The sequence below is a fragment of the Pristiophorus japonicus genome, chromosome X (assembly GCF_044704955.1).
Source record: "Pristiophorus japonicus isolate sPriJap1 chromosome X, sPriJap1.hap1, whole genome shotgun sequence".
In the NCBI taxonomy this organism is placed as follows: Eukaryota; Metazoa; Chordata; class Chondrichthyes; family Pristiophoridae; genus Pristiophorus; species Pristiophorus japonicus.
In genome coordinates this window covers 18,813,901-18,829,546 of record NC_092010.1, presented here as the reverse complement: position 1 = coordinate 18,829,546, position 15,646 = coordinate 18,813,901, and the positions used below count along the sequence as shown (strand labels likewise).

General features: G+C 45.6%; 1 protein-coding gene across 9 annotated transcripts in view; it reads right to left on the bottom strand.

Annotated features, from left to right (window-relative positions):
• The window catches only part of LOC139240912 (R3H domain-containing protein 2), a 205,813-nt gene that overhangs the window by 72,594 nt on the left and 117,573 nt on the right, over window positions 1-15,646 (bottom strand). For 6 of the 9 annotated variants that reach the window (XM_070869420.1, XM_070869419.1, XM_070869421.1 and 3 more), the window contains 5 exons: window positions 10,788-10,883; window positions 9,931-9,962; window positions 9,773-9,826; window positions 8,108-8,334; window positions 6,625-6,779 (listed from right to left, as the gene is read on the bottom strand). In XM_070869420.1, coding sequence (XP_070725521.1) covers window positions 6,625-6,779; window positions 8,108-8,334; window positions 9,773-9,826; window positions 9,931-9,962; window positions 10,788-10,883 — 564 coding nt within the window. The remainder of the gene's footprint in view (window positions 1-6,624; window positions 6,780-8,107; window positions 8,335-9,772; window positions 9,827-9,930; window positions 9,963-10,787; window positions 10,884-15,646) is intronic. The other 3 variants (XM_070869424.1, XM_070869426.1, XM_070869428.1) reach the window with 1 other exon arrangement.

The following is a 15,646-nucleotide window of genomic DNA, read 5'->3' as shown; positions in this document are numbered from 1 at the left end:
GAGTTTAGAAGAATGAGAGGGGATCTCATAGAAACATATAAAATTCTGACGGGACTGGATAGGTTAGATGCAGGAAGAATGTTCCCGATGTTGGGGGAAGTCCAGAACCAGGGGACATAGTCTAAGGATAAGGGGTAAGCCATTTAGGACTGAGGTGAGGAGAAACTTCTTCACTCAGAGTGTTGTTAACCTGTGGAATTCCCTACCGCAGAGAGTTGTTGATGCCAGTTCATTGGATATATTCAAGAGGGAGTTAGATATGGCCCTTACGGCTAAAGGGATCAAGGGGTATGGAGAGAAAGCAGGAAAGGGGTACTGAGGTGAATGATCAGCCATGATCTGATTGAATGGTGGTGCAGGCTCAAAGGGCCGAATGGCCTACTCCTGCACCTATTTTCTATGTTTCTATGAGAGCAAGTGTTGCATTGGCACACGCAAGACTCCAAATCTGAGTCGATACCAGGCCACCACACATGGGATCTGGCTATAGCTTTCATCATTACTATGCCTGGGTGGGTACTGTGTAGGTCGCATATGAACGTTTTCCTGCCTTTCTTGGGCAAAACCATGCGATTACCCCACAAAAGACAGTCCGCTGTATGGATATTTCATCTTTATGCCGCTGGAACGGCTTGATCTCTTCATGCATCTCCGCGGGGATGCTGGACCAGCTCCCATGGAGGACAGACTTTTTTTTTTTAAACAAGGGATAGTAAAGAATCCTGGCTGGTCCAGGTCCTGACCTGGTGGGCCGTAACGGGTGACTTTTCGTTTTCAAATGCATCCATCACCCAGAGCAAGTCTGCAGACTGTGCCATTTCCACCCCGGTGGAGGGAAATGGTAGTCGACTGAGAGCATCAGCACAGTTCTGTGTGTCTGGCTTGTGGCGAATTACATAATTATACGCAGGCAGCGTGAGCGCCCATCTTTGGATGCGAGGTATTGATACCTTTGCTCTCTGAGAATAGCGGTATGAGCGGCTTGTGGGTCAGTTTCTAACTCGAACATAAGCCCAAACAGATACTGATGCATTTTTTTTACCCCTTAAATGCATGCCAGAGCTTCTCTTTCAATCATGCTGTAGGTTCTTTCAGCCTTGGACAAGCTCCTGGACGCATAAGCGACCGGTTGCAATATTCCCGATTAGTTTGCTTGTTGTAATACACACACCCGACCCCGTACGAAGACGCATCGCCAGCTAGCACTAAACGTTTACAAGGATCATACAGGACAAGCAGTTTGCTGGAACAGAACAGATTTCGGGATTTCTCAAACGCTGTCACGTGATTTCCCCCATACCCAGCCATCTCCCTTGCGTAGCAACACATGTAGAAGTTCCAGCAAGGTGCTTAACCTGGGAAGGAAATGACCAAAATAATTGAGGAGTCCCAGGAACGACCGCAGCTCCGTCACATTCTGTGGTCTCAGCGCGTTCTTGATGGCCTCCATCTTGGCGTCGGTGGGTCTGATGCCGTCTGCCGCGATTCTTCTCCCTAAGAACTCGACCTCTGCCACCAGTAAAACACACTTCGAGCGTTTCAACCCAAATCCCACACGATCTAGCCAACTTCGAACTTCTTCCAGGTTCTGCAAGTGTTCGATGGTGTCCCGATCTGTGACCAGTACGTCATCCTGGAAAACCACGGTGCGCGGAACCGACTTTAGCAGACTCTCCATGTTCCTTGGAAAAATAGCTGCGGCTGATCGAATCCCAAGTGGGCATCTATTGTAGATGAACAGACCTTTGTGCGTGTTGATGCAGGTGAGGCCTTTCGAAGATTCTGCCACCTCCTGCGTCACGTAGGCAGAGGTCAGGTCCAACTTGGTGAATGTCTTCCCTCCTGCCAGCATCGCAAATAGGTCGTCTGCCTTGGGTAGCGGGTACTGGTCCTGCAGCGAAAAACGGTTAATCATTACTTTATAGTCCCCACAAATTCTGACCGTGCCATCGCCCTTGAGAACCGGAACAATCGGACTGGCCCACTCATTGAACTCCACCAGCACGATGATGCCCTCTTGTTGCAGCCTGTCTAGCTCGATCTCCACTTTCTCTCGCATCATATATGGCACCGCCCATGCCTTGTGGTGGATGGGTCGTGTACCAGGAATCAAGTGGATCTGCACCTTCACTCCCGAGAAACTTCCGATGCCTGGCTCAAACAATGATGGAAACTTGCTCAGAACCTGGGCACGAGGCGTCATCGACGGACGAAAGCGCTCGGATGTCGTCCCAGTTCCGGCGGATTTTTCCCAGCCAGCTTCTGCTGAACAGTGTGGGGCCATCTCCTGGTACGATCCATAGTGGTAGTTCGTGCACTGCTCCATCATAGGAGACTTTTACTGCTGCGCGGCCAATTACAGGGATCAGCTCTTTAGTGTAAGTTCTCGGCTTGGTGTGAATAGGGCTCAGCTTGGGCCTGTGTGCCTTGTTGCACCACAGTCTGTCGAAGGCCCTTTTGCTCATGATAGGCTGACTCGCACCCGTGTCCAAGTCCATGGATACTGGAATTCCATTCAGTTCAACTTTTAACATGATCGGTGGACATTTCGTGGTGAAGGTGTGTACCCCGTACACTTCGGCTTCTTCGGTTTGAGTCTCTAGTTCGGTTTGATCCGCCATGGATTGGTGTTCCTCTGCAACGTGGTGGTTTGCAGGTCTGCAGCTAGTCTGCAGATTCGCTGGAGGTGACCCATTGTTCCACAGCCTTTGCACGCATCGTTTTTGAAGCGGCATTGATGGGCTCGATGATCACCTCCGCAGCGCCAACAAGGTGTTAACTACCTCGCATTAACGCTTGATGGCGGACTCTGAGTCATCTGAGGTCATGCAGCTGTAGGCGTGTACGTTCTGCCATATGCATTCCTGCCTGAAAACAACATTACTTTGTGTACAGTACTTGCCGAAACATCTTTATGCTGCAAAATTTGTTTGGTGTTATCGCTGGTGGACATAAATGCCTGGGCTATCGTTATGGCTTTGCTGCGGTTCGGTGTTTCAACAGTCAATAGTTTGCGAAGGATAACCTCGTGGCCAATGCCAAGCACAAAAAAGTCTTTTAGCATTTGCTCCAAGAATCCATCGAATTCACAATGTCCTGCAAGGCGCCTTAGTTCGGTGACGTAGCTCGCCACTTCCTGGCCTTCAGACCATTGACATGTGTAAAATCGATACCTTGCCATCAGAACGCTCTCCTTCGGATTTAGGTGCTCCCAGACCAGCGTACACAGTTCTTCATACGATTTGGCTGTTGGTTTCACCGGAGCAAGAAGATTCTTCATGAGGCCATAGGTTGTTGCCCCACAGATGGTGAGGAGGATCGCCCTTCGTTTGGCAGCGTTCACACTCCCTTACAGCTCATTGGCCACGAAGTATTGGTCGAGTCGCTCCATGAGGGCTTCCCAATCGTCCCCTTCTGAGAATTTCTCCAGGTTATCAACAGTTCTCTGCATTTTCACGTGATGGCTCGTTATCTCGTTGCCAGTTATGTCCAGAATAAAGTAATGTGATTGAGTACTGTAGACGTGAGTAAGTGTGACCTTCGTCGCTTTATTCTAACTCGAGTGTTGGTACAGCATGGGAGGCCTGCTTATATACAATGCTCCCAAGGGATGCTGGGATCCCTTGGGACTCCAACAGATACGCCCTCTGGTGGCGGTTGAACGCTGGTTACATAGGGTTGCATACATAACATAGCCCATGTGAAATCTGGAAGAAAAGTTCTACTCCAGCATCGGGGGACCCTGGCATGAACAGATCGAGGCGTTGAGCGATCTGCACACTGAACACCTCTGTAAATCACCAGCTCTGATCAAAACAAACTGCCCTCTAGAACTGCCTCCTTCCCTTCAGAGGAATCGTGGTCCTAGATGCCTAGAAGTTGACAGAAGAGTTCGCAGATAGATTGCTTCCCCAGAGAAGTTCTAATCTGCCATCAGGCAGGACAGAATATGGCCATATTTAATTGACCAGAATATAAATGGGATTTGTTCAGGGATTCAAACTTTTCATGCAAAAATACTCGTGCCATTCCTCTGGAAGGTCTACATAAGAAACTTGTTTGCCCGCCACAGAGGAATCCATTTATGCCTATATTCCAATGGTTGGCATGGTGAGGCGGGTTGCAACCCCAATGTGTACTGTCCTGAAAAGGATGCAAAGTTAACATCCTCTTCCTAAAAATCCCATTCTAACGAGAGTCGAAGGATGCCTCAACAGTAAACAGATAGGGACAATTTCCATGCAGTTTGTCATAGGTTAACCATCTTTCAGGCCAAGTGGGATGAGTACACTAAGCCAGGATTATTTAGAGATACTTTAGTCTAGTGGGCATGGCTTTGGTGGCACTCTCAATCACTTCCTGAGAAACAGGAACACTTATGGATTTATGCTGTATTTGCAAGTGTGTGGCCCAAAAGGCATTCAGTGCTGACTAGTACCAGGGAGACCTTCGTGACACCTTTCTGCGTGTGACTAGAATCTTTTTGTTGAGTGGCCTCCGTCTGAGAGAAACTAAACACTGCTAGTCTGATAGCTCCTTCCTTGAAGAAATCAGTTATGCCTCGTCTAAGGTTTGTATGATGCTTGGCACCAGCAGGCAGTCCTTTGTGGAGAATTCTCACTGCCACCCGACTAGATACATTCAGATCAGCAACTTCCACTGTTTTTACTCTGCTTTTCCCCATTAGTCAATTTTGTCCCAAATTATGAGAGATTTAGGATGCATCGGTTTTTGTGGAGGTGTTTTAAGAACATAAGGAAAATGTAAGGTAGTAATGTCATGTTGTTACAAGCAATTTAGGCATCAAAAGTGGCGATTAATGTTCATGAATTTTGCAGTTATTAAAGCCCTTGATAGCGATACTTGGCTTGTTTTGATGCAGGTGATATACTGCATGGGTCAGAGATGGCAGACATACGAAAGAGCAGCTGCGGAGCTGGGGGAACACTCTGTGCTGATGTTCTAATTTGTGTATCTGCTCTTATTTCTTTACAGTGTGAACGAGACAGTTATACATTAGATTTTCCAGCATATATCATCAACTATTGAGTAACCTCTCTCACACACAAAAAAAAATCACTGATCCATTTAGCGACTGCTTGTCAAGAAGTTCTTAAATAGCTAGCTTAGAGATAAATCTGAAAAACAAATGGCAACTAAGTCTCCCTCTGTCATGGTACTGACTAATCCAATCCGTTAGGCAATAAAACATCAAACAAGGAGACTATCCTAATGGGGCAGGGTATAAGTATGCCTCCTGGTGTGGTACTCAACAGCAGGCCCCGAGGTTAGAGTCCTACTTTGTGCTGAATTAACTGATTGCAGTATAGGTGCTACCATTGTTACCTCTCGAACCAGGGGCTCGGAGACCAAAGAAAAAAATCAGCCATCAAGTGACTTGTGGTGGAAAGTACATGCTTGGGGATAACTGCCTTACCGCCCCCATCACCACCCATGGTGACAAAGCCTGGCAACACACAGTCAAATTTCACATGCACTGAAAGTCTGCTCGTGCTTGTGAAACCATATTGTAGCATAAGGCACCACCTTCAGGAGAGGAGGGGAAAAAACAGGCAGCAAGAGGGAAAAACACCAAAACTAGTCTAATTTAACACCATTGTATTTGTTCAGACTTCCTGTAATAGGGTGAAGCCACACAAATGCTTTTTCTAAAACATTTGCTTATGTTACGCAAGTTGCTTCACTAAAAGCTGTACTGTAATCGCAAAAATATTCTGCAAGATATTTTGGTTCATAAATGGAACCATGAAGTGTGTGTACTGGGATGGTCAGCCGCCATTGTTGTAAAAGTGCGCGAAAGTGCGGCAAATGAGGGTACGGGGCCCAGAAGAGCCGAGGGCCCAGGGGCAGCACGGGCCAGCCCACACTGCAATATGTGTGCGCTCTAGGTCCGTGCAGCAGAGCTGGTCTCCAGTCGTCTTGGTTAACCTTTGCCACTGGACAAAGGCCGAGCTCTGTCAGGCCCGTGTGGTGGCTGATGTGCAACGGTCACCACACACACACAAAAAAAATCCACGCACAGGCATCTTCCACCCCCTCAATTGGAGTTCAGGACTGGAACATGGGTCCTTCTTTGAAACGTCCGAAGTCTTGTGGAAGCAAGTCATCCTTGTTCGATGATAAGTGCATCCATGACTAAAAATGAAAAACTGCCAACAGCAGTAACTGAAGAGGTTTTAGCAGATTTCTCTTTTTATTGCTGTCTGAGACGCCCCAATATCGAGAGAACGCAGAATTAAAATCAAGTAACTCAAAACAACTCACAGTAAACACCGCAAGTTTGGATCCATTTTGCCGCACGGGATAAAGTAAAATTCTGACAATTTTAGCAGCACATTTTCCTGCATTATATACAGAAACTGTCATTGGAATGTTATGGTTATATCAAGACAGTAAAGGAATTTGGACAAAATATGATAATAAGCAGGCTCCACTGTACTAAATGCTTTACCATGTGTTTTGTTCTCAATTCACCCCAACTTGCCAACCCACATCTTTTTTCCAACAGGACATAATCAATTTTGCCCTCACCTTATGCAGCATCACAGCCAAATAATCTAGTGCACTTTATGTTCAGGGGAGGGATACCGAATGGCGACTCACCTGTGACATCATGTGATTGGTCATTGGTTGCTGCTGAGGTGTGGGTGGCAGTTGCTGCTGTTGTGCAGAATTACACAGGACGGTCCTCCCAAGCTGCTGTGCAGTGGCTTGTACGTAACCTGATGAAGTTAATTCAGGAGTCCCGAGTGGCAAGCCTAGAAGAGGAGTCCCAATTCTTACAACACAGAACGAATGATCTTATGAAGCTTTACTTGGCTGCCTTACAAGCTTATGCACAGCCCCATAACAAACAAAACACTTAAATTGTTCAATTCTTGCAGATCACACAAGCTCAATTCGTACAACTAAAAAAAATGGATGTCGACTCTTCGTGTGTGACACAAAGGGATAGATAGCTAAGATAATGTAACATTGGAACAGAATACTTCAAAAAGCATCACGATATTATAGAAATACATTAACTGCTAATAGACAGTTATTTTTCTCTTTTTTCCCTCCCAAAGTGTAAAGGTTTGGATAGAATCTGAACTCGTTCTCAAATTTAATCTGTTCCCTTTTATAACGATATGTATAAAATAGAATATAAATCACTCGCAGAGATTCAGATAACGAGATTGCACAATTTATCCCTCAATTTTTGCTGTGGTTTCAGCTGATGAACAGATGGGAACAAATTGCTCGAAAACCCTGCAAGAAACTGATTTAAAAGGAAACAATAGTTGTGGCAGGAAATTCATCTCAATCTGAAGGATCCTCCAAAATAAAAGGTTACAAAACACATGTGTTACTCATTTTCTCTCCGTGAGGAGACATTTCACATTTTGACAGCTGCAGGCCAGAATGGAATGGCTCCACTGATGCAGATGCTGGGGGCCAGCAGTTGGTTCTTTGTTCTATACAGGGATGGCATCCTTTTAGTGCTCTGACAAGTTAAAAAGCTCAGCCGGAGCTGGGATTACAGTTGCTTACCAGCAGCTCTGCAATAAAGACCACCCCCCAAACATTAAGTCACTAGTTATTATGAGTGCCTGGTAGAAGCATGAAATGAGCATCTCAACATGGCACAATCCAGTCGAGGGAGTTCATTGCCAACGGTGTGACAGCACAAAATGGTGCAATCTGGCAGTCAAGCAATCCATTGCAGTATAGCAACTCGTCACGCCAGAGTCGCAGGACACAGTTTGTTCCCGTAAGTCCTTATGTGACATGTTTCCAATCTTAGCCATGTTATTAGTGGGAAGGTGTCATGTGGAAGCCAGACACTTCTCTACAAGTAGGTGAAGAAAATGGGATGGCAAGCCACTCCAGCTGCTCGAATACAATTGGTTAGCAGCCAGTGAAAGACATTGGATGAATCCTGAGAAACCCATCACTCGGTCAGGAATGACTTTGTAAAGAAATATTAGGGAGAAAACATAACACACCTTGAGCCTTTATAAAGAGGAGACTTGAAGCCAACTGATTATTGATGCAAGGACAGTACAGAAAACAACTCCCTGAAGTGCATCAGTAAAATGTGTACCTGTTTTGGAGACCCTGTTTACACTCTTGCTGCTGCCAATGCTGTCCCCTCGGGTCAGGATGGAGATTCCACTGAAGCTGCTTGCTTTGGTTACTGGCGGCTTCAAACTGCGGTTTGAGCTGTCAGAATCCGTGCTACTCCACGGCCGAGGCTCGGAGGACTTCAGCTCATTCTCAGTGCTGCTTTGACGGCTGCTAGAAGCTCTGCTTAGGCACTCTCGGTTTCCTCTGCAACAACGGAAACACTAATCAGTGGCCTGAGCGTGACCTGTTGAAAATATCGCGCAACAGTGAAGTGCTCGGACTGCTGCACTGTTCCACTATGAGGTTTCACCGTTGGCTAGATACAAGAGTTTCCTGCTTTTACAGAATTATTGTAAGCCCATTGTTTCTTGTTAACTTTAAACATCATTAAATTGGACTATTCGAGCACTGCACAAACTTTGCCACAATGTGGCGGCTGGTGGGGCTATTCAACTAGTTTTCATGCCCAGCATTTTCACAACTGCAACGAACAGAAACAACAAAAATATCAGCACATCAAACACAAAGTGCTTCAGTACATCAATCTATTTATTCCAGGAATGCTACACAGAAGAATTTGAATCCAAGAAATGAGAGGCTTTGAGAGACATATACAGGCAACATGTGGTGTAAATCTTGTACTCCACTGCCCTACACAGCATATCCTGTATATGCATACACTGCTTTACTTTAAAACCAACCTGTCATAATAAATCATTAACAAGCATTCAAATTTAAGTCAGTGTTAAGGGGGCCAACAAAACTCAAAAGTGGAAAATCGTGAGCACACACGTTAAAGAAAGACCTCAACTATTGACATGGATTACAGCCACACTTTTCTCCAATGTTAACCAGGCACAATAAGACCACAGTGTAAAAGCTAGCAGAGATTATTTAAAGAGTCACACTAAATTGACATCGCAAAACACATCAATTTATTCACTTACATGCAAACACTCTGACAAACTACTATAATGGCCTCCTTCTCTCAGACTGCCTAAAGTCTCTCACAGACACCAAGAGTAACGGAAGCAAAATTTCACCGCAATTATAGGTGATCTCTGTATAATCTTGACTTCCTACAAAGTCCATATTTGCCACCTTTTGTGTGGCACAGGGTACTGACAGAGAGGGAGGAAAAATAAACTACTAATGAAGGAATGTGGAAACATTTCTCCTCATCAAGGATGGTAGTAGTGCAAACCTAAACATAGGCTTTTGCCATTCTGGGCATTATGTTGAAGTTGGATTGAGGTAAGTTATTGAGATTGGATAAAGGGATCTCTCAATTCACCTTGTACCTAACCTGGAACCCTCAAGAAAAACACTGGGATACAAGGGCACGTGTTTCTGTTACAGCTAATTAATCAACACAAAACAAAAATAGTATTGAGATTTAAGTCAAGAGAAACTGGAAATGTATTATCCAGTTTAAAAACTATTTGATCAGCCAAAATGAGTTTGGCAGTGTGAACCCATGCACTCTCAGATTATAGAGCAGCAAAGTACAAAAAACTTGTCAGTGAGAAGAGTAGACGGAATTATGACAAACACATTGCAAAGCCATCCAACGACAAACAGCCATGCACTGGCATAGCACTGCTCTTTAAGAAGCTAGAGCTCCAAATAAATAGTTGAATACCTAAAAAGCTGCCTCCTTTTTTGCAAACTAGAAGAACTGCCTTCTTTGGAGAGTCTGTTGATTGTATTAGAAAGATAAATGTATTTCTAAAGGTTTGGGACAGTCTTTGAATTAAAAGAAACAACTACATATACAATTACTGTGCACATGACACTGACCTGCTCTCCATCAGATAGCCATTGTATGAGGACTGAAAGAGAAAACATTAGATTGTTTTACAAATCCTAATTAAATTGACCTAGACACTTTAAAGTTTTCTTTAGTGGGTCAAATACCCTCCACAAACAGTATGAATCTTGGCGCTCCATCACCTGAAGACCATCACTTATTTATTCTGCAGTATTGTTGTTGCAGCACTGAACTATTGCGTTTTAAACACAGGATCTAGACTGACACTTCAGTGCTGTACTGACGGAGGTGTTGTCTTCAAATGAGATTCAAAACCGAGGCCCCGTCTACCTGTTCTGGGGCTCATTAAACATCCTATGGCATTACTTGAAGAGCAGCAGGGAGTCCTCCTCCTGTCCTAGTCAACATTCTTCCCTCAATGAACACCAAAAACAGATTAAATGGCCATTCATTTTATTGCGGTTTGCAGCATCTTGCAGAGCAGAGAATGGCTTCCATGTTTGCCCATATACAGTCACTGCACTTCAAAATAATTCATTGTACGTGAAGCACTTTGGGATGTATCAGAGAGATGTGAAAAGTTACTACATACAAGAAAGTTTTCCTTCTTGGCTATATGTTCCAAAATCTCTGCCAGATAGATTTTGGATCATCCTATTGATCATTTGCTACACATTCGAATCGATGGTGGTAAATTTCTCGAATATACAGAGAAAATATATAACTTAAATCCTCATTACCTTAAATGAATACGACTTCTTAAAAATAGGGTTTTGTAATCTGATTATTTGATCAAGATTAATTTTCATAATTTATTATTCTACAGGAAAATTTCAGCCCTCCAAAAAAAAAAACGCATTTCATGAATAACTATTGTGTGGCTTACCTCTCGAGCAAATATTCGATCTCTGACCCGCTGATACTCTTCCTCTCTTTCTTCTATCGATTTACTCCTCCGATCATCTCGCAATGGGACTCTCATCTGCAATAGGCCAAACAATCAAGTCCAGGAAATTTTGACAAGCTTTAAATTGTCTTGTGTGAAATAGCCGCGCCCCAATATTCAGCGGCCAGCCAGCAAGGTGAAGAACTATCACATGTATAATCTTCTGGAGAAATTGAATGTTGAAACTATTTTACAGGCCAGGGGCCATTAACCCATGGGTGGCACAACAGTCTTTGCATAGTGCAAAAATCTCAAATAAGTTGTTGCAAAAAACAAAAATAGGATCATGGCTCTGATTGCCATCTCAACAAGCAGAGAATAATCTGGGTTAAGATTCCTTGCGCTCTGTGTGTAGAAAAACCATAATGCATTTATAAAGAATGGCCTCATAATTTCTACCCAATACCATTCACAGCACCCAGCCCACCCTGGCCCAAAGTCATGATGTCATCCGCTGTGACTGTGTCTTCAGTGCGTTACCCCTCAGTTTTCCTTGACTTCTCCCCAACATTCTATATGGGCAACACACTAGTCCCCTCAATCAGCCCTCTTCCATTGTCTAGCTCTTCGGGAACTGCCTTTACATCATTCCACTCCCTATCTGTACAAGCGCAGTCAGTACATCTCCAGCAATGGTCTTTCCTCCCACCCCCACACTGTCACCTCTGGAGTTCTCCAAGAACCTATTCTTGGTTCCCTCTTCCTCCTCATCTGTGTGATACCCCTCAGTGACATCATCCACAAACACCGGGCCAGTTTCTAGATTCATGCTGATAACACCCAGCTCTACCACTCCACCACGCAGGTCAGGGCCTCCACGCTGCGGAGCAGAGGTGCAGCGGCCCAGGAGCAGTGTGGAGGCCCCCACCTGCGTGAGAACACCAGCGGCAGGTCGGGGCCACAAAAGGAGCAGTGTGGAGGCATACCACTTCAGGGAGCAGGGCGACGGCAGCAAAGAGTGACGTCATCAAGGTCCAGGTCGGTGATTGGAGCGTGGGCAGGAGCGGCGAGGTCGGGGCAAAGGAGCGGCGAGAGACTGTAGAGGGACGTGATCGGGGCCCAGGGGAGGGGCGAGTTTGGGCCCAGGGGCAGCCCACACTGCGATATGTGTACGTACTAGGTCTGTGCAGCAGAGCCGGTCTCCAGTCGTCTTGGGTAATCCTCGCCACTGGACCAAGACCTAGCTCTGTCAAGCCCGTGTGGTGGCTGATGTGCAACGGTCACCCCACGTTAAAAAAATCCACGCACAGGCATCTTCCACCCTTCAGGATGTAGTTCGGGTAAGTGATTGGCTGGTGATTGGTGAGTAGTTTTTCTTTTTCTTCTTATATTGGTCAGTAACTTTTAACATTGTTATTACCAGTTTAAGTGTATCTAAGGGTTAAGACATGGCAGGAGAGCTCGGTCGGGTGTTATGCTCCTCCTGTACCATGTGGGAACTCAGGGACACTTCCGGTGTCCCTGACGACTACGTGTGCGGGAAGTGTGTCCACCTCCGGCTCCTGACGGTCCGCGTTACGGAATTGGAGCTGAGGGTGGATTTACTCTGGAGCATCCACGATGCTGAGAATGACGTGAGTATCACGTGTAGTGAGTTGGTCTTACCGCAGGGAAAGGGTCCACAGCCAGATAGGGAATGGAAGACCAGCAGGAAGAGTAGTGCAAGGAAGGTAGTGCAGGGGTCCCCTGTGGTCATCCCCCTGCAAAACAGATACACCGCTTTGGGTACTGTTGAGGGGAATGACTCATCAGGGGAGGGCAGCAGCAGCCAAGTTCATGGCACCGTGGCTGGCTCTGCTGCACAGGAGGGCAAGAAAAAGAGTGGGAGAGCGATAGTGATAGGGGATTCAATTGTGAGGGGAATAGATAGGCGTTTCTGCGGCCGCAACCGAGACTCCAGGATGGTATGTTGCCTCCCTGGTGCAAGGGTCAAGGATGTCTCGGAGCAGGTGCAGGACATTCTGAAATGGGAGGGAGAACAGCCAGTTGTCGTGGTGCACATTGGTACCAACGACATAGGTAAAAAAAGGGATGAGGTCCTACGAAACGAATTTAAGGAGCTAGGAGCTAAATTAAAAAGTAGGACCTCAAAAGTAGTAATCTCGGGATTGCTACCAGTGCCACGTGATAGTCAGAGTAGGAATCGCAGGATAGCGCAGATGAATACGTGGCTTGAGCAGTGGTGCAGCAGGGAGGGATTCAAATTCCTGGGGCATTGGGACCGGTTCTGGGGGAGGTGGGACCAGTACAAACCGGACGGTCTGCACTTGGGCAGGACCGGAACCAATGTCCTAGGGGGAGTGTTTGCTAGTGCTGTTGGGGAGGATTTAAACTAATATGGCAGGGGGATGGGAACCAATGCAGGGAGACAGAGGGAAACAAAAAGGAGACAAAAGCAAAAGACAGAAAGGAGATGAGGAAAAGTGGAGGGCAGAGAAACCCAAGGCAAAGAACAAAAAGGGCCACTGTACAGCAAAATTCTAAAAGGACAAAGGGTGTTAATAAAACAAGCCTGAAGGCTTTGTGTCTTAATGCAAGGAGTATCCGCAATAAGGTGGATGAATTAATTGTGCAAATAGATGTTAACAAATATGATGTGATTGGGATTACGGAGACGTGGCTCCAGGATGATCAGGGCTGGGAACTCAACATTCAGGGGTATTCAACATTCAGGAAGGATAGAATAAAAGGAAAAGGAGGTGGGGTAGCATTGCTGGTTAAAGAGGAGATTAATGCAATAGTTAGGAAAGACATTAGCTTGGATGATGTGGAATCTATATGGGTAGAGCTGCAGAACACCAAAGGGCAAAAAACGTTAGTAGGAGTTGTGTACAGACCTCCAAACAGTAATAGGGATGTTGGGGAGGGCATCAAACAGGAAATTAGGGGTGCATGCAATAAAGGTGTAGCAGTTATAATGGGTGACTTTAATATGCACATAGATTGGGCTAGCCAAACTGGAAGCAATACGGTGGAGGAGGATTTCCTGGAGTGCATAAGGGATGGTTTTCTAGACCAATATGTTGAGGAACCAACTAGGGGGGAGGCCATCTTAGACTGGGTGTTGTGTAATGAGAGAGGATTAATTAGCAATCTCATTGTGCGAGGCCCCTTGGGGAAGAGTGACCATAACATGGTGGAATTCTGCATTAGGATGGAGAATGAAACAGTAATTTCAGAGACCATGGTCCAGAACTTAAAGAAGGGTAACTTTGAAGGTATGAGGCGTGAATTGGCTAGGATAGATTGGCGAATGATACTTAGGGGGTTGACTGTGGATGGGCAATGGCAGACATTTAGAGACCGCATGGATGAATTACAACAATTGTACATTCCTGTCTGGCGTAAAAATAAAAAAGGGAAGGTGGCTCAACCGTGGCTATCAAGGGAAATCAGGGATAGTATTAAAGCCAAGGAAGTGGCATACAAATTGGCCAGAAATAGCAGCGAACCTGGGGACTGGGAGAAATTTAGAACTCAGCAGAGGAGGACAAAGGGTTTGATTAGGGCAGGGAAAATGGAGTACGAGAAGAAGCTTGCAGGGAACATTAAGGCGGATTGCAAAAGTTTCTATAGGTATGTAAAGAGAAAAAGGTTGGTGAAGACAAACGTAGGTCCCCTGCAGTCAGAATCAGGGGAAGTCATAACGGGGAACAAAGAAATGGCAGACCAATTGAACAAGTACTTTGGTTCGGTATTCACTAAGGAGGATACAAACAACCTTCCGGATATAAAAGGGGTCAGAGGATCTAGTAAGGAGGGGGAACTGAGGGAAATCTTTATTAGTCGGGAAATTGTGTTGGGGAAATTGATGGGATTGAAGGCCGATAAATCCCCAGGGCCTGATGGACTGCATCCTAGAGTACTTAAGGAGGTGGCCTTGGAAATAGCGGATGCATTGACAGTCATTTTCCAACATTCCATTGACTCTGGATCAGTTTCTATGGAGTGGAGGGTAGCCAATGTAACCCCACTTTTTAAAAAAGGAGGGAGAGAGAAAACAGGGAATTATAGACCGATCAGCCTGACCTCAGTAGTGGGTAAAATGATGGAATCAATTATTAAGGATGTCATAGCAGTGCATCTGGAAAATGGTGACATGATAGGTCCAAGTCAGCATGGATTTGTGAAAGGGAAATCATGCTCGACAAATCTTCTGGAATTTTTTGAGGATGTTTCCAGTAAAGTGGACAAAGGAGAACCAGTTGATGTGGTATATTTGGACTTTCAGAAGGCTTTCGACAAGGTCCCACACAAGAGATTAATGTGCAAAGTTAAAGCACATGGGATTGGGGGTAGTGTGCTGACGTGGATTGAGAACTGGTTGTCAGACAGGAAGCAAAGAGTAGGAGTAAACGGGTACTTTTCAGAATGGCAGGCAGTGACTAGTGGAGTGCCGCAAGGTTCTGTGCTGGGGCCCCAGCTGTTTACATTGTACATTAATGATTTAGACGAGGGGATTAAATGCAGTATCTCCAAATTTGCGGATGATACTAAGTTGGGTGGCAGTGTGAGCTGCGAGGAGGATGCTATTAGGCTGCAGAGTGACTTGGATAGGTTAGGTGAGTGGGCAAATGCATGGCAGATGAAGTATAATGTGGATAAATGTGAGGTTAGCCACTTTGGTGGTAAAAACAGAGAGACAGACTATTATCTGAATGGTGACAGATTAGGAAAAGGGAAGGTGCAACGAGACCTGGGTGTCATGGTACATCAGTCATTGAAGGTTAGCATGCAGGTACAGCAGGCGGTTAAGAAAGCAAATGGCATGTTGGCCTTCATAGCGAGGGGATTTGAAT